At 44.9% G+C, this 19021-nt stretch overlaps 1 protein-coding gene across 2 annotated transcripts in view; it reads right to left on the bottom strand.

Moving 5' to 3' along the window:
* LOC119280843 overlaps positions 1-18786 on the bottom strand; it is a 29550-nt gene extending 10764 nt beyond the window's left edge. Inside the window, exons 1-3 of one of the 2 annotated variants that reach the window (XR_005138194.1) lie at positions 18239-18786; positions 12876-12974; positions 12683-12785 (exon numbers count right to left, since the gene is read on the bottom strand). Coding sequence is in view for 1 of the 2 variants with exons in the window: in XM_037561548.1 (XP_037417445.1) it covers positions 12745-12785; positions 12876-12974; positions 18239-18710 (612 nt within the window). In the remaining variant the exon portion in view is untranslated. Of the gene's footprint in view, positions 1-12541; positions 12786-12875; positions 12975-18238 lie in introns of those variants that run through there. The other variant, XM_037561548.1, reaches the window with a different exon arrangement.
* Positions 18787-19021: the final 235 nt, after the last annotated feature.

Genomic DNA, 19021 nt, shown 5'->3' with positions numbered 1-19021 from the left:
AGTTACAAAGCTCGTTTAATGGTGAGAACATGGTGATGACTACGAAGAGACATTTACTTCTATATATGTGGCCCACATGACCACTCTTCGCACACTTCCTCAATGTGGATCCTATTCGCCGCTAGTCTGTCTCTCAGCTTGATGTCAAGAATGCCTACAAGTAGCCACCACCTAGATTCTCTTCCTAATGGCATGGTTTGTCGTCTTCGTCGTTGTCTATATGGCCCTAAGCAAACCCCTCGTGCCTGGTTTGACCGCTTCGTCTCAGTGGTGATTGCGGCTAGTTTTTGGCGACTGCTCATTATCCTACACTTCCGGTCCACCATTCAACTCGTGGTCGAACACTTCTTCTACATGTCAATCATCACTGGCAACGACTCTTGAGTACATTGCCTTGGTGAAGGCTCGTCATAGTGAATTTCTTATGTCCGATCTTGGTCCTCTTCGGTACATCCTTGAGATTGAGGTTTCTTCTACCTCTAATGACTTCTTTATTTTCTAAGAGAAGTATGTCTAGGATCTTCTTACTCGTGCTACTCTTACTGATACCTTTGTGATCACCTCCGCTCCCTACGAGTCTGGATGGGCATCCTTTGCCTTGCTGCGGGTTGCTACAAGCACTGTCTCAATCCCACATCCCGTGTTCCCTTTATGCGTGACACCATAACCGCACGCTCGAGCACCAACAATGGTGAGCAGGAGCTCGGACAGTCTACGCGTACCTGGATTACGCACAGGACGAGCCGACGACAGGCGCTACCTAAAGTCGAGGCCAAGGGGGCACAGTAGGAGAACTTGGGGAGCTTAATCAAGCACGTGGCACACAACCCGCAAAAAGGAAAGGAACACCCAGCCAGATCGGCGGGGTACGAAGAGTGCACATGCAAGTGGGATGCCAGATCAAGTCCCTCTACTGCCAGTGGCGCCAGTCTGCCTTTGTTTCCTTGTCTACCAGATATTTTCAAGAGTGGCATCATCGCCTTGGATCACTTGTGATCTCTCATCCTTAGTTCGACATGATCTTCTTGGATCCGTCACATATGATGTCTCTAATACGTGGTCTAGCTACCTTATACTCATAGCGAGACAGTGTCTCAGCATGCTTTAGACCTTGTTCACTCTGATCTCGAGGGATCGTCTCCCCCTTTTCCTCCGCTAGTGACTTCTCTCAACACACCTGGATGGCTGGATATATACTTTATTTCTTCTCGTAGAGAGGTCTTATCTATAAGCCTTTTGCTTCCATGATTAACACTCAATTCTCAACGCCTATTCATGTGTTCTATGGTGACTCTGGTGGAGAGTATATCTCCAAGCAGTTGCGTGGAATCCTTGCTGAGCAGACTTTGTTCTCTTATCCTCGTGCTCATGCTCAAAATGTCATGGCTGAGCGCAAGCATCGTCACCTTCTTGAGACAGCTCGTCCATCGATGGTCACCGCCTCTCTTTCATCGCACTTTTGGGCCAACTCTGTCTCCACTTCCATCTATCTCATCAACCTTCAGCAATCCACTGCTCTGCAGGGTGACGCTCCTTTCGAGCGTCTATTTGATCGTTTATTCGGCGCTTCAATTTTTTGATTGTGTTTGCTATGTCCTTGCCCCGCGTGAACGCACCAAACTGACTTCTTAGTCCATTGAGTGTGTCTTCTTAGGATACAACATTGAGCATAAGGGATATCATTATTGGGATCATGTTGGGCGTCAGACGGCTATTTCTCAGGATATGACTTTCGATGAGTCTCATCCCTTCTACCCGTGTCCATCTTCCTCGACCTTTTCAATGGAGGAAATCTCTTTTTTTTTTAAATCCAACACTCCTATCACATCCTGATCCAGTCGTCGTACTGCTCATGCTTCTCTGATTATTGTAGATCCAATGTCATCATCTCCTATGATTTCCTCACCTCGCTTATCACAGGATTCTACACATTCATCAGTTGTGGCTTCCTTGTCTCCATCACCAGAGTTTATCACGTTGATTTCTACTCATATTCTTCCATCTTTTCCTCACTTTATATACATCGTCCGCTTGTTGTGAATGTGTCTACTGATGAGCCACTTCCCCTCTCGGCCTACTTATGGCTTGCTTCCTCGTCCGCTTCCGCCTGTTGGCCGCCTTGGTTTTCCAAGCGTTGGCGCTGGTGTTCTTGAGCGGACTTCTTACTGTGATGTTATGCATACCAGATGGCACCTTGCGATGGCAGGGGAGATTATTGCTCTTGAGTGCATTGGCATGTGGGATATTGTTTCTCTTCCTCGTGTTTGTCCCATCACTTCGTGGGAATGTTATGACTCACTTTGACTCTTTATATGTTCCTTCTTTTGCTCATGTTCCTCGACTTTACTACACTCGTGGTCCGCGTGTTGTGGATTCTTCTGACATACCATCTCCCTCGACTATTATATCTTCTTCCGTTGGCAACGCACGGCCTCCACTTTGCCTATTGACCGCTATGGTTACTGCGCAGCTCTTCCCGAGACGACTTCTTGCCGTGAGGTTGTTCATCCCAAATGGTTGCTTGTGATGGCATCGAAGATTCATGCTCTTGCCCGCATGGACACGTGGAATCTCATTTCCCTTCCTCCTCGTGCTCGTCTCATCACTTGTAAGTGGGTTTACAAGGTTAAGACTGATGATACTCTTGAACATTACAAAGCTCGTTTAATGGTGAGAACATTGTCGGAAGAGACATTTACTCCTATATATATGGCCCACATGACCACTCTTCGCACACTTCCTCAATGTGGCTTCTATTCGCCGCTAGTCTATCTCTCAGCTTGATGTCAAGAATGCCTACAAGTAGCCACCACCTAGATTCTCTTCCTAATGGCATGGTTTGTCGTCTTCGTCGTTGTCTATATGCCTTAAGCAAAACCCTCGTGCCTGGTTTGACCGCTTCGTCTCAGTGGTGATTGCGGCTAGTTTTTGGCGACTGCTCATTATCCTACACTTCCGGTCCACCATACAACTCGTGGTCGAACACTTCTTCTACATGTCAATCATCACTGGCAACGACTCTTGAGTACATTGTCTTGGTGAAGGCTCGTCATAGTGAATTTCTTATGTCCGATCTTGGTCCTCTTCGGTACTTCCTTGAGATTGAGGTTTCTTCTACCTCTAATGACTTCTTTATTTTCTAAGAGAAGTATGTCTAGGATCCTCTTACTCGTGCTACTCTTACTGATACCTTTGTGACCACCTCCGCTCCCTACGAGTCTAGATGGGCATCCTTTGCCTTGTCGCGGGTTGCTACAAGCACTGTCTCAATCCCACATCCCGTGTTCCCTTTATGTGTGACACCATAACCGCACGCTCGAGCACCACCAATGGTGAGCAAGAGCTCGGACAGTCAACGCGTACCTGGATTACGCACAGGACGAGCCGACGACAGGCGCTACCTAAAGTCGAGGCCAAGGGGGCACAGTAGGAGAACTTGGGGAGCTTAATCAAGCACGTGGCACACAACCCGCAAAAAGGAAAGGAACACCCAGCCAGATCGGCGGGGTACGAAGAGTGCACAGGCAAGTGGGATGCCGAATCAAGTCCCTCTACTGCCACTGGTGCCAGTCTGCCTATGTTGCCTTTTCAACCAGATATTCTCAAGAGTGGCATCATCGCCTTGGATCACTTGTGATCTCTCATCCTTAGTTCAACGTGATCTTTTTGGATCCGCCACATATGATGTCTCTAATACGTGGTCCAGTTACCTTATACTCATAGCGAGACAGTGTCTCAGCATCCGTTAGACCTTGTTCACTCTGATCTCGAGGGATCGTCTCCCCCTTTTCCTCCGCTAGTGACTTCTCTCAACACACCTGGATATATACTTTATTTCTTCTCGTAGAGAGGTCTTATCTATACGCCTTTTGCTGCCATGGTTAACACTCAATTCTCTACAGCTATTCATGTGTTCTATGGTGACTCTGCTGGAGAGTATATCTCCAAGCAGTTGCGTGGAATCCTTGCTGAGCAGACTTTGGTTCTCTTATCCTTGTGCTCATGCTCAAAATGGCATGGCTAAGCCCAACCATCGTCACCTTCTTGAGACAGCTCGTCCATTGATGGTCACCGCCTCTCTTTCACCACACTTTTGGGCCAACTCTGTCTCCACTTCCATCTATCTCATCAACCTTCAGCAATCCACTGCTCTGCAGGGTGACGCTCCTTTCGAGCGTCTATTTGATCGTTTATTCGGCGCTTCAATTTTTTGGTTGTGTTTGCTATGTCCTTGCCCCGCGTGAACGCACCAAACTGACTTCTCAGTCCGTTGAGTGTCTTCTTAGGATACAACATTGAGCATAAGGGATATCATTATTGGGATCATGTTGGGCGTCAGACGGCTATTTCTCAGGATATGACTTTCGATGAGTCTCATCCCTTCTACCCGTGTCCATCTTCCTCGACCTTTTCAATGGAGGAAATCTCTTTTTTTTAAATCCAACACTCCTATCACTTCCTGATCCAGTCGTCGTACTGCTCATGCTTCTCTGATTATTGTAGATCCAATGTCATCATCTCCTATGATTTCCTCACCTCGCTTATCACAGGATTCTACACCTTCATCAGTTGTGGCTTCCTTGTCTCCATCACCAGAGTTTATCCCGTTGATTTCTACTCATATTCTTCCATCTTGTCCTCACTTTATATACATCGTCCGCGTGTTGTGAATGTGTCTACTGATGAGCCACTTCCCCTCTCGGCCTACTTATGGCTTTCTTCCTCGTCCGCTTCCGCCTGTTGACCGCCTTGGTCTTCCAAGCGTTGACGCTGGTGTTCTTGAGCGGACTTCTTATTGTGATGTTATGCATACCAAATGGCACCTTGCGATGGCAGGGGAGATTATTGCTCTTGAGCGCATTGGCACGTGGGATATTGTTTCTCTTCCTCGTGTTCGTCCCATCACTTGGTCACTTTAACTTTTTATATGTTCCTTCTTTTGCTCATGTTCCTCGACTTTACTACACTCGTGGTCCGCGTGTTGTAGATTCTTCTGACATACCATCTCCCTCGACTATTATATCTTCTTCCGTTGGCAACGCACGGCCTCCACTTTGCCTATTGACCGCTATGGTTACTGCGCAGCTCTTCCCGAGACGACTTCTTGCCGTGAGGTTGTTCATCCCAAATGGTTGCTTGTGATAGCATCGAAGATTCATGCTCTTGCCCGCATGGACACGTGGAATCTCATTTCCCTTCCTCCTCGTGCTCGTCTCATCACTTGTAAGCGGGTTTACAAGGTTAAGACTGATGATACTCTTGAACATTACAAAGCTCGTTTAATGGTGAGAACATGGTCGGAAGAGACATTTACTCCTATATATATGGCCCACATGACCACTCTTCGCACACTGCCTCAATGTGGCTTCTATTCGCCGCTAGTCTATCTCTCAGCTTGATGTCAAGAATGCCTACAAGTAGCCACCACCTAGATTCTCTTCCTAATGGCATGGTTTGTCGTCTTCGTCGTTGTCTATATGCCTTAAGCAAAACCCTCGTGCCTGGTTTGACCACTTCGTCTCAGTGGTGATTGCGGCTAGTTTTTGGTGACTGCTCATTATCCTACACTTCCGGTCCACCATTCAACTCGTGGTCGAACACTTCTTCTACATGTCAATCATCACTGCAACGACTCTTGAGTACATTGTCTTGGTGAAGGCTCGTCATAGTGAATTTCTTATGTCCGATCTTGGTCCTCTTCGGTACTTCCTTGAGATTGAGGTTTCTTCTACCTCTAATGACTTCTTTATTTTCTAAGAGAAGTATGTCTAGGATCCTCTTACTCGTGCTACTCTTACTGATACCTTTGTGACCACCTCCGCTCCCTACGAGTCTAGATGGGCATCCTTTGCCTTGTTGCGGGTTGCTACAAGCACTGTCTCAATCCCACATCCCGTGTTCCCTTTATGTGTGACACCATAACCGCACGCTCGAGCACCACCAATGGTGAGCAAGAGCTCGGACAGTCAACGTGTACCTGGATTACGCACAGGACGAGCCGACGACAGGCGCTACCTAAAGTCGAGGCCAAGGGGGCACAGTAGGAGAACTTGGGGAGCTTAATCAAGCACGTGGCACACAACCCGCAAAAAGGAAAGGAACACCCAGCCAGATCGGCGGGGTACGAAGAGTGCACAGGCAAGTGGGATGCCGGATCAAGTCCCTCTACTGCCACTGGCGCCAGTCTGCCTATGTTGCCTTTTCTACCAGATATTCTCAAGAGTGGCATCATCGCCTTGGATCACTTGTGATCTCTCATCCTTAGTTCGACGTGATCTTCTTGGATCCGCCACATATGATGTCTCTAATACGTGGTCCAGTTACCTTATACTCATATCGAGACAGTGTCTCAGCATCCGTTAGACCTTGTTCACTCTGATCTCGAGGGATCGTCTCCCCCTTTTCCTCCGCTAGTGACTTCTCTCAACACACCTGGATATATACTTTATTTCTTCTCGTAGAGAGGTCTTATCTATAAGCCTTTTGCTGCCATGGTTAACACTCAATTCTCTACGGCTATTCATGTGTTCTATGGTGACTCTGCTGGAGAGTATATCTCCAAGCAGTTGCGTGGAATCCTTGCTGAGCAGACTTTGGTTCTCTTATCCTGGTGCTCATGCTCAAAATGGCATGGCTAAGCCCAACCATCGTCACCTTCTTGAGACAGCTCGTCCATTGATGGTCACCGCCTCTCTTTCACCGCACTTTTGGGCCAACTCTGTCTCCACTTCCATCTATCTCATCAACCTTCAGCAATCCACTGCTCTGCAGGGTGACGCTCCTTTCAAGCGTCTATTTGATCGTTTATTCGGCGCTTCAATTTTTTGGTTGTGTTTGCTATGTCCTTGCCCCGCGTGAACGCACCAAACTGACTTCTCAGTCCGTTGAGTGTGTCTTCTTAGGATACAACATTGAGCATAAGGGATATCATTATTGGGATCATGTTGGGCGTCAGATGGCTATTTCTCGGGATATGACTTTTGATGAGTCTCATCCCTCTACCTATATCCATCTTCCTTGACCTTTTCAATGGAGGAAATCTCTCTTTTTTTTTAAATCCTACACTCCTATCACTCCTGATCCAGTCGTCGTACTGCTCATGCTTCCCTGATTATTGTAGATCCAATGTCATCATCTCCTATGATTTCCTCACCTCGCTTATCATAGGATTCTACACCTTCATCAGTTGTGGCTTCCTTGTCTCCATCACCAGAGTTTATCCCGTTGATTTCTACTCATATTCTTCCATCTTTTCCTCACTTTATATACATCGTCCGCGTGTTGTGAATGTGTCTACTGATGAGCCACTTCCCCTCTCGGCCTACTTATGGCTTTCTTCCTCATCCGCTTCCGCCTGTTGACCGCCTTGGTCTTCCAAGCGTTGACGCTGGTGTTCTTGAGCGGACTTCTTATTGTGATGTTATGCATACCAAATGGCACCTTGCGTTGGCAGGGGAGATTATTGCTCTTGAGCGCATTGGCACGTGGGATATTGTTTCTCTTCCTCATGTTCGTCCCATCACTTGGTCACTTTAACTTTTTATATGTTCCTTCTTTTGCTCATGTTCCTCGACTTTACTACACTCGTGGTCCGCGTGTTGTGGATTCTTCTGACATGCCATCTCCCTCGACTATTATATCTTCTTCCGTTGGCAACGCACGGCCTCCAGCTTAGCCTACTTATGGCTTTCGAGCTCGCCCGCTTCTGCCTATTGACCGCTATGGTTACTGCGCAGCTCTTCCCGGGACGACTTCTTGCCGTGAGGTTGTTCATCCCAAATGACTGCTTGTGATGGCATCAAAGATTCATGCTCTTGCCCGCATCGACACGTGGAATCTCATTTCCCTTCCTCCTCATGTTCTTCTCATCACTTGTAAGTGGGTCTACAAGGTTAAGACTGATGATACTCTTGAACGTTACAAAGCTCGTTTAATGGTGAGAACATGGTCATGACTACGAAGAGACATTTACTCCTATATATATGGCCCACATGACCACTCTTCGCACACTTCCTCAATGTGGCTTCTATTCGCCGCTAGTCTATCTCTCAGCTTGATGTCAAGAATGCCTACAAGTAGCCACCACCTAGATTCTCTTCCTAATGGCATGGTTTGTCATCTTCGTCGTTGTCTATATGGCCCTAAGCAAACCCCTCGTGCCTGGTTTGACCGCTTCGTCTCAGTGGTGATTGCGGCTAGTTTTTGGCGACTGCTCATTATCCTACACTTCCGGTCCACCATTCAACTCGTGGTCGAACACTTCTTCTACATGTCAATCATCACTGGCAACGACTCTTGAGTACATTGCCTTGGTGAAGGCTCGTCATAGTGAATTTCTTATGTCCGATCTTGGTCCTCTTCGGTACTTCCTTGAGATTGAGGTTTCTTCTACCTCTAATGACTTCTTTATTTTCTAAGAGAAGTATGTCTAGGATCTTCTTCCCCGTGCTACTCTTACTGATACCTTTGTGACCACCTCCGCTCCCTACGAGTCTAGATGGGCATCCTTTGCCTTGTTGCGGGTTGCTACAAGCACTGTCTCAATTCCACATCCCATGTTCCCTTTATGTGTGACACCATAACCGCACGCTCGAGCACCACCAATGGTGAGCAGGAGCTCGGACAGTCGACGCGTACCTGGATTATGCACGGGACGAGCCGACGACAGGCGCTACCTAAAGTCGAGGCCAAGGGCGCATAGTAGGAGAACTTGGGGAGCTTAATCAAGCACGTGGCACACAACCCACAAAAAGGAAAGGAACACCCAGCCAGATCGGCGGGGGACGAAGACTGCACAGGCAAGTGGGATGCCGAATCAAGTCCCTCTACTGCCACTGGCGCCAGTCTGCCTATGTTGCCTTTTCTACCAAATATTTTCAAGAGTGGCATCATCGCCTTGGATCACTTGTGATCTCTCATCCTTATTTCGACGTGATCTTCTTGGATCCGCCACATATGATGTCTCTAATATGTGGTCCAGTTACCTTATACTCATAGCGAGACAGTGTCTCAGCATCCGTTAGACCTTGTTCACTTTGATCTCGAGGGATCATCTCCCCCTTTTCCTCCGCTAGTGACTTCTCTCAACACACCTGGATATATACTTTATTTCTTCTCGTAGAGAGGTCTTATCTATAAGCCTTTTGCTGCCATGGTTAACACTCAATTCTCTACGGCTATTCATGTGTTCTATGGTGACTCTGCTGGAGAGTATATCTCCAAGCAGTTGCGTGGAATCCTTGCTGAGCAGACTTTGGTTCTCTTATCCTGGTGCTCATGCTCAAAATGGCATGGCTAAGCGCAAGCATCATCACCTTCTTGAGACAGCTCGTCCATTGATGTTCACCGCCTCTCTTTCACCGCACTTTTGGGCCAACTCTGTCTCCACTTCCATCTATCTCATCAACCTTCAGCAATCCACAGCTCTGCAGGGTGACGCTCCTTTCAGGCGTCTATTTGATCGTTTATTCGGCGCTTCAATTTTTTGGTTGTGTTTGCTATGTCCTGCTTGCCCCTCGTGAACGCACCAAACTGGCTTCTCAGTCTGCTGAGTGTGTCTTAGTATACAATGATGAGCATAAGGGATATTGTTGTTGGGATCATGTTGGTCGTTGGATGGCTATTTCTTAGGATATGACTTTTGTAGAGTCTCATCCCTTCTACCAGCGTCCATCTTCTTTGGCCTTTTAAGTGGTGTATATCTCTTCCCACAATTTCCCCAACTGTCCTACCACTCCTATTGAGCCCTTATCCAGTTGTCGTACTGCTCATGCTTCTTTGGTTATTGTAGAACTAACATCATCATCTCCTATGATTTCCTCACCTCGCTTATCACATGATTCTACACCTTCATCACCGGTGGCTTCCTTGTCTCCATCCCCTGAGTTTATCCCCCGATGATTCCAGCTTTTATTCTTCCATTTTTTTCCTAACTTCTATATAGGTCGTCTATGTGTTGTCGGTGTGTCTACTGATTTTTCATCTTCCTCGTCTCAGCCTACTTATGGCTTCCGTCCTCGTCAGCTTCGTCCTGTTGACCGCCTTGGTCTTCCAAGCGTTGGCGCTACTGTTCTTGACCCGACTTCTTGTTGTGATGTTGTTCATACCAAATGGCACCTTGTGATGACACAGGAGATTGCTGCTCTTGAGTGCATCGGCACGTGGGATATTGTTTCTGTTCCTCCTCGTGTTCGTCCCATCACTTGGTGGGTCTACAAGGTTAGCATGGTCCTGATTACGATGAGACTTTTGCTCCTGCAAAATTGTATGCTTGTGACCTCTGTTCGCCATTGGTCCGTGTCTAGGCTTGATGTTAAGAATGTCTTTCTTAATAGTGAGCTGCTTGAGGAGGTTTACATACAACTTGTCTTGTGGGTCATGGCTTTCAGCAGGAGCATGGTCCTAATTATGATGAGACTTTTGCTCCTGCAAAACTATATGCTTGTGGCCTCGGTTCGCCACTGGTTCGTGTCTAGGCTTGATGTTAATAATGTCTTTCTTAATAGTGAGTTGTGTGAGGAGGTTTACATACAACCACCACCTGGGTATTCTACTCCTTACAACATGCTTAGTCGTCTTCATCGCTCTCTCTACGGCTTTAAGCAAGCCTCTCGCGCCTGGTTTGAGCGTTTTGCCTCTATGGTGGATGTTACTGGTTTTCAGCGAGTGCTCAAAATCCGACGTTGTTTGCCCTCCTTTTTGCTCTTGGTAGGAGGACTCTTCTTCATGTTGATGACATGATCATCACCGATGCAGACCGTGAGTATATTGCCTTTGTGAAGGCATGTTATGCAGTTTCTTATGTCTTATCTTGGCCCTCTCTGCTACTTTCCTGGGATTGAGATCCCTCAAAAATAATAATCTGGGATCTTCTTACTCGCGTTGCTCTTAAAGATGAGCGCAATGTTGAGACTCCCATGGAGCTCAATGTTCACCTCCCTGTGCTACTGATGTTGATCGTTTGTCTAATCTGACGCTTTATCCACATTTTGTTACCTGACACTCGCCTGGAAGAACCCCATGTTCGAGTGCACCTCTTCCCACGGCGCTGTCGCTCCACTTTCCTACTCTACCCTCTACTATATGCTCTGCGGCATTGTCGTCGTGGCCAGGACGGTGGCAAAATCACTAGCGCCGATCCCTCTCGCATGATGTTCCTAGAGCCTTCATCCTCTCAAGTGGCATGAACGGCCGAAGGGGACAATGCCACCATGGATGTTTGCATTCCCTCTATTGGGTCGTGAAGTGTTTGGGAGTGAGACTAAGAGAAACACGGGAAAGGAGATGATGCCTAGCATATTAGCGGAATGAGGCCTAAACAAAATTGTTGAGATGAGTTATAGGCCCACTACCAAAATGGTTGGTGTATTCTTCTCCAAAGGGGGACACGCGTTTGATGCAAACATGACTGAGAAGGATATAATCATACTCTATCAAGCCCAAATGATAATCTTCTTTTTTTACCCTGCTTCCAAATAATAATGACCCAAACACTAAACATAGCATTGATCATAATTCTTTATACATCACACCATATCCTTAGAATCTACTAACATCTAAGGCAAATTTGCAAATTAGAGTTTGTGAATTAAATAAATGTTCACAGATTCAAAAAATATGTTTGCGAATTCGAAAAATGTTGCCAATTCCAGAAATGTTCACGTATTCAAAGGAAGTTCACGGATTAAAAAAATTGTGAATTCCAAAAATGTTCACGTATTCAAAAAATGATCACATATTAAAAAAAATCACGTACTCAAAACAAGTTCATGGGTTCTAAAACGAAAAATTGTTAAATGTTCGCGTCGAATTCAAAAAATGTTCGTGGCTTCTAAAACAATGTTCACAAATTCCAAAAATGTTATCGTGTTCGAAAAATGTTTTCATAATTCCAAAAATGTTATCGTGTTCGAAAAATGTTTTCATATTCAAGACAAGTATGAATTCCAAAAATGTTCACGAATTCAAAAAATGTTCATGATGAATTCAAAAATGTTCACGGATTCTAAAAACTCTTCACAAATTCCAAAATCGCTCACGTATTCGGAAAATGTTCACATATTCAAAAATTATTCAACCATTGGAAAAGTTTCAAAATTTTCAAAAAATATTCACGAATTTGGAAAATATTCGGTAATTCAATATTTTAGCAAATTCAAAAATGTGAACTGAAAATTGTTAACAAATTTGAAAAAGGTTCAAAAAATTAAGAAGGAAAAAGAAAAGGCGAACACGAAGAAAAACATAGCGTTGACCATAATTCTTTACACATCACACCATATTTTTTAGAATCTACTAACATGAAAGCCGTATACAAAAAAGAATAAATCAACTCATGTAATTTCCATGTACCATTATAATTATATTGTTTTAGAAATCCTAGACCAATGTCTATACTCTACAGCAGCTTCTATATCTACAACAATGTACATTTGGTGTGGGTTAATTTATCACCATCGTCTCGACGGTAACCTCTATTCCCAACCTAGGGGTGTGCATTACACGATGGGGAAAAAATCTCTGAACTTCGCCAATAAGCAACTCAAATAAACTGTTATGTATGTGATTTCAAAAGAAAGATATAAATGGCAAGGTGCTTAACAAATCTGCATGCATGTTGTGTCGTGCTTATTGAGTGAACAAAACAAATATCAGGGTAGAAACTAAGAAACAGAATGCATACCACCAGGAACATAGCCACCACTAGCTCTGTCACAGAATATTGCGTGATAAAAGCCCGCCATGCTAACTCAGCAGCTTCCTCAACTGATATGTTGAATTTGTAACTGAAATGTAAAGCACAAACATAAGGGTTGCAACTTCAAGATAATATGAACTGTGAGCAAAGCAACATATAGAGGTACAAAAAAACATACCCCTCATCCAAGATACCATAAGCATACAAAGAACTACAGAACCAGCTGCTTCCCTTGAGCCTTGCACCCTCGCTATCAACATAGTACCAAGACCAGGCCCTGGAAAAAGAGCGGAATTGTTAGGCATAGACCTAAGTACTGCTTAATGACACTAAAATATGTCAAAGGGCCACTTGCAGTTCCATCAAATTCAACAATCATTGTACCGAGTGGAAGTACCATCCCACGGTATGAAAAAAAAGGATATTAGCCAACGGTCTTTAAAGAACCAGCAATAGGAACCCTTCGCTTGTTGATGAGCTCATGGAGCTCATCAAGCTCATAACCTCTCAAGGAAGAAACTATTGTTATTCCTACTATCTTTACTATTAAAAAAGGGGAGTGTGGTTGTGACGGTAGGTTGTGGTACGTCGATTCGCATGTTCGTGTGTCGCTTCCTCGCCTCCTCTCTCAAACAAATACTCGTTGACGAGTGGACCTGCCAGCTCTCTTCCCTGCCTCATCGACTCGCTAGCCCCAATCTGATTTCTTCTTTCTCTCTTGTTAAGAGCGAGCGCAGCCACAGCTAGGGTAACTATCACGTCCAGCCGTTGCCGCCTCACACCGCTGCCCGGGTTGCTATCTGACACACCAACCAAGAACTGCAGTGTCGAACACGAGCCTAGGTTGCCCTCGTTTGTAGATGCAAAATGTAGCTCGCCATCTTCTATGTCACGTACAACCTTCATCTCTACCTGCTTCCCAGCGTATCGAACAGAGGCACCGTGGCAGGACTCAAGGTGCAGCAGCTACTCCAGTTGTACATGAGCCATGGGTTCAAGAGAGGTTCTTGGAGAGAGTCCATTTGTTAAGGCTTCCCTTGTATTTGTCTTCAATACCAATGTATTATTTTCTCATCACTAAGCTTTTGTCTCGCTCACTACTTGTTTCTTGCACTATATGGCCAGATCTAGCTTCTTCCTTTATCCATGATTTCTCTTTAAAGTCCACCGACTAAACATACAAGAGCTTGGCAATTCTTTCTGGCTGCAGCTAAAACTTTATACTCCCTCTGTCCCAAAATTCTTGTCTTAGATTTGTCTAGATACGGATGTATCTAACACTAGATACATCCGTATCTAAACAAATCTAAGACAAGAATTTTGGGACGGAGGGAGTATTAAAGTGAACTTCAGTTTTGTTGGTTTCTTGTTCATAGAACCGGCAACAAGAAATAAGGCTAGATTAGCCACGGCAACATCAGCCAAGTTTATGAGCATGTACCTGGACCCTCCTGTATGACAGTTGATCCACCTTACATGAAGATTAAAGTCATCTACATCAATATATTAATTTTGCTCCTGGTATGCATCTCTTGGAGAAATCTTAGGGCAAATATTTTCTTATTTTTGCTTTCTTTAGAAATCTTGGAGAAATTTAGTGTAGGCACCTTCAGTTCTATAACATAGTTGAATGTAAAAATTACTACAATAAGCATTATATCACAACAGTGGGCTAATTCTGTAAAAAATGCAATGATGTAATGTTTCTTGGTTAAACTTCAGTTATATATTGTACTTAGTAATGCAAATTCAAGAATTAAGTTTGCAGGCATGTCGTCATTGTAGTCCTGATAGATATTTTGCTTTTCTGTATTTACGTGCATTAATAGAGCTACTAATATTGTTTGGATATTTCCTTAGTAGAAGACTGGATTGTGTCTACAACCAATGCGCATCAATGCGATCCAAAAATAGGCAATTCGAGGTGGATTTCACTTGTGGTAGAGAGAAGCCACACAGTTGATAGCAACGCGGGACTTTATGGTCACAGATAGATTGTCGTGGAATAACTTAATTGATGGGATGTAGGATTCACATCGGTGCAGATTGCCGAGTACCATGCAAATGAAATATTGGTTGCAAAATTAATGATCTGCCTCTTTTTCAAGGTAAAATTGATAAGAGTTATAAACTCAAGAAATATTTTTTCCATCGATCTTTTAGTCTAGCAAGTAAATATTTTTTCCATCATTCTTTTAGCTTGATGTAAACAATATAATTGTTTGTGCAGCCACAACTATGCTACCTTCCGTTTCATAAACAGATGTCCTACTACGAAATATGCAGTAAAAAAGATAGCTCGATGTAAACAATATAATTTGTGCAGCCACAAATATGCTACCTTCCGTTTCGTAAATAGATGTCCTACTACGAAACATGCAGTAAAAAAGATGTAAGTTTGACTACTACAATATAAAAGATGGTTCACATTTGTAAGATAAATGTTATTTTGATTTATCATGTTCTGGGTTTATCATGACTGTAAATTACAGAACTATTTCTGACCAAGAGAGAGATACGTGAAACTCATGATTTAGCTCATTTAAATATCACAAAATTATTTTAGGAGAGACCATCTAGCGTACTCAATTGTGGCATTGGCTGTGCTATTATTTTATGAGTTTATTTTGATGTCTACTTATTTATTTTAAAATTAAAATCAATATTATGGGTAGCAGCACATTCACTGGTGATGCAAGAACATTCCAGCTTGCCCGACGAACAAAAAGTTCCATTATTTTGTGAGTCTATACAACTGTTTGCTTGCATTGTATATTAAACTTCATGTGAATTTGCATCACTTGCACCCTAATCCTTATCGGATATAAACCTATACTAACTGCCAACCCCAAGAAAATTCACACGCTAATTATTAAATAAAAAGATCTGAATCATGATTATTTTTTGTTCATACAAGATAGTTTGAGTGTAATCAACTGTACATAGACCCTACATTATTAATATATGCAGATGAAGAATACAAGTCTTGCACTCAGTCCTGCTTGGTTCTTTTCGTTTGTGCCACATCCATTGGAAGTGAGTTTTTAGCTGTCTTTCTTTGTGATAAAATGTGAAAGATTCAAATCCAATGTTGGTATCTTCTTTCCAGAATGATGCTTTGCTGGTCTTGTTTACCTATTGTCTCACATGTTAAATATCTAGAGCATACTCAGATTTGCTATTTCTGTATTTTGTTTTTGTAGACTTAGTATAAGGAGTAAGGACACAGAGAAATAATATTTGAAAGGTGCAGGTTGAAATATATAAAAAAAAGGGCAGCCCGGTGCATGTAGCTCCCGCTTGCGCAGGGTCCGGGGAAGGGAGCCGCCATGTGTCCACTTAAGCAGCATGGCCGACCGAATTGCGCACAGAAAATTCGATGGGAACAGAAAGCAGCATGGCTTCCAGCTGTCTTAAGGTGGCAACCATCCAGACAAATTACTGGCCTATATCCTTGCAGAAAACCCCTCTTACATGCATCTATAGACATGTACAATTTGTCAAAAAGAACACCATTTTTCAGTTTCAAATAGAATGTGCTACCAGGATTTTGTGTTCTCAGCTCTTCTGCAAAATCCCACAACATATTGTACTGTTTTTGCTCATCTCCTCTAATCTTTCTGATTGCTTCTCTCTTTGCTCTAGCAAGCTTGCTCTTGGTGGCTGCCATATTGTAATCCTCTTGCACATTACTTCCCAGGGTTCTCAATGAAATTGATTCATCTGTCCTCACCTTCTCAACATACTTCTTTGCTATGTAACTAGCAGTGAATTGCTTCACCTCCCACTCCCTACTGCAAGTGTGCTCATCTATGTATTTTTTCAGCATTATGCACTTTGTTCTGTTGTCCTTTGAGGCAAAGAACTCCCAGGGGCAACCTGGGACACAATGAGCTTTCACTCTAATTTTGTCGTTTTTTGGTGTCTTTATAGCTACCCTGTTCTTAACAGCATACTCTGCCAAAGCTGTCCTAACCTCTACAATTGATGAAAAGACCATTCCAACTTTGAACACAGGATTTTTCATGTCTTCAGGCCTAAAACTTTTGAACTTCAAACTGTTCTCACCTCCTTCTTCATCTGAATCTGGGAGGTCCAGCTCCTCCTCTTCTTCCACCAAATTCTTGCCCTTACTTGCATTTCCCTTTTCCTTTGAGCTTCCAATATCCTTGTCCTTGTCCTTGTCCTTGCTCTGCTCCTCCTCCTCTGCATCTGCATCAACATACTTCTCATATAGATTGTCATCATCTTTATCGAACTCATTATCGGAGTCCACAAACTCTGATCCACTACTACTGTCTTCACCCCCAGAACTGTCCTCTTCAACTTCTGGTTCAAACTGAGCCCTCCTCCTATTGCTTCTCCTCTCATATGTGAACTGATGCCCTGCATTACTATTCCATGCCTCAGCCTCTCTCCTGACAAAATTTCTCTGAAGTTTTGCTCTCTGTTTGGGGCTGATGACATTATCATAGAAGGGTGGAATATCCAGTGGCTTTATCTTTGTAGGAGTAAAAACCTTAGGCAGCTCAGGGCCTCCAGTCATTGGAATGTCATTATCACTGAAGATTGATCTCTCCAGATCTTTATCATTCACATATAGCTCAAAAGTTTTGATCTTGCTGACCACAGACATCATATAATTTGTGTCAGCATCACACCCGAGCACTCGCAGACCACCAAACAATGATTTCCCTGGCGGCAACCAATACACTTCCAACCTTGTGACATCTGCATAGCCACACTGCCTAACAAAATCTTCTATCCAAAGCAGAGACCATGTGTCCACTTCACAACAATCAAATGTGTCAATACGCTCATCTACATATGTCTTGTTTGGGCCGTCACCACAAAAGAACCCACTGTGATGAATCTCTACTAAAAAGAGGTCGTCGTTCGGTCCTACGTGCAAAGAGAGGGAATCGAGCATCAGGAAGCTGCGCACAAACCTAACCCTAACCAATTCGGATCAAATCCTAACCCTAGTCACAAATCGATTGGGGGGACAGAGAGGAACATACCGTACTGTGGAGGAGGATCTCCAGGGAGCCGCCGTACCGGAGCCATCGACGCCTAGGCAGGCGCCGCCGTCTCCATGCGGCCACACCAAATCGCCAAGGCGCCGCCGCCCCCAAATCGCCGTGAGAGAGATCGGGAGAGAAGGAGAAGAAGAGGCAAGGACTGGGGAATGGAGATCTGAAACGATTCGGGGTGTTTTTTGTAAATATCCATCCACCTCCGTTACCCCTGTCCGAGGTGGCAACAGTCAACGGTAGGTCAGACTGGGTCGGGCAGGTTTTGGACGTGACTGAGACACTTACAATAGTTCGAGGACCCACATGTCGATTTTCATAGTTCGAGGACCTGGTTGACACCCCTCGAATAGTTTAGGGACCTACAGTGCACTTCACTCTTATGGTTCACTACTCATACACAGCAACTCCAGCGGCATGCAGCAATCAAGAAATTTAGAGCAATGGCATGCAGTAATCAGAATATTTAGATCAAAAGAGGAAATAGAGCAATGATGATGAGACTTACATCTCGCCGTGGCTTCGTGCTTGGAGATGAGGCGTGCAAAGAAACGTAGAGAGGAGAAACGCTGGACGTCGCTGAGCTGATGCAATTGTTTCCCACAGGGCTCAGTTTGTCCATCTCTCTTGTATGAGGAGCCGGCAGAGAGCGGCGTAGCGCCCCCACAGCCTGCGCTAGGAGAGAACACGGAAGAGCACAGAGCCGTGGACGTCGAGGGGAGGCGGCAGACCGGACGCACGACTCGATTGCGGATCTGCGGAAGGGCGGCGCCCCGGCCCATACCGTCGAAGCCGGCGGGCAGCGAGAGCGCACCGCGAACGCAGCTTGTCCCGTGAGTAGGACTGCAGGCCAGCAACCTGTCGTGGCGCCGCCGGCCGCCGCGATCCGGTCTGACCTGGGATTTCGATCGAGGGACTCGAGTCGTGGTGCCTTCGGCTTGCGGAACGGGCAAAGAGTCCATGTCGATGACGGGAACCATGGGAGCGGGCTTGAGCAGAGTTCGTGTCGGAGTAGTTGTTCGTGGCGGCGGTGGGGACTGGGGAGGAAGGAGGGGATCAAGGCTGCCGCCTGCGTTGGGGGCTTTCCTTTTTGAGAATCCTGCGTTGTGGGCTTCGACGGGTTCTTTTACAGAAAATCGACCTAGCGGAAAACCGGGCCGATCAGCTAGACACGAGAGAAGGCCCAAGTGGATCGCAGGCCCAGCCAAGCGACAACCACAGAGGACGACCAATTGTAAGGAATTTCCTATATGACGCTCGTTCGTATTTTTTAAATTTGATCACTTTTTAA

Source organism: Triticum dicoccoides, chromosome 3B (genome assembly GCF_002162155.2).
Source record: "Triticum dicoccoides isolate Atlit2015 ecotype Zavitan chromosome 3B, WEW_v2.0, whole genome shotgun sequence".
NCBI classification, from domain to species: domain Eukaryota; kingdom Viridiplantae; phylum Streptophyta; class Magnoliopsida; order Poales; family Poaceae; genus Triticum; species Triticum dicoccoides.
Note: the sequence above shows the minus strand (reverse complement) of the source record. Positions and strands in the feature narration are given on the sequence as shown.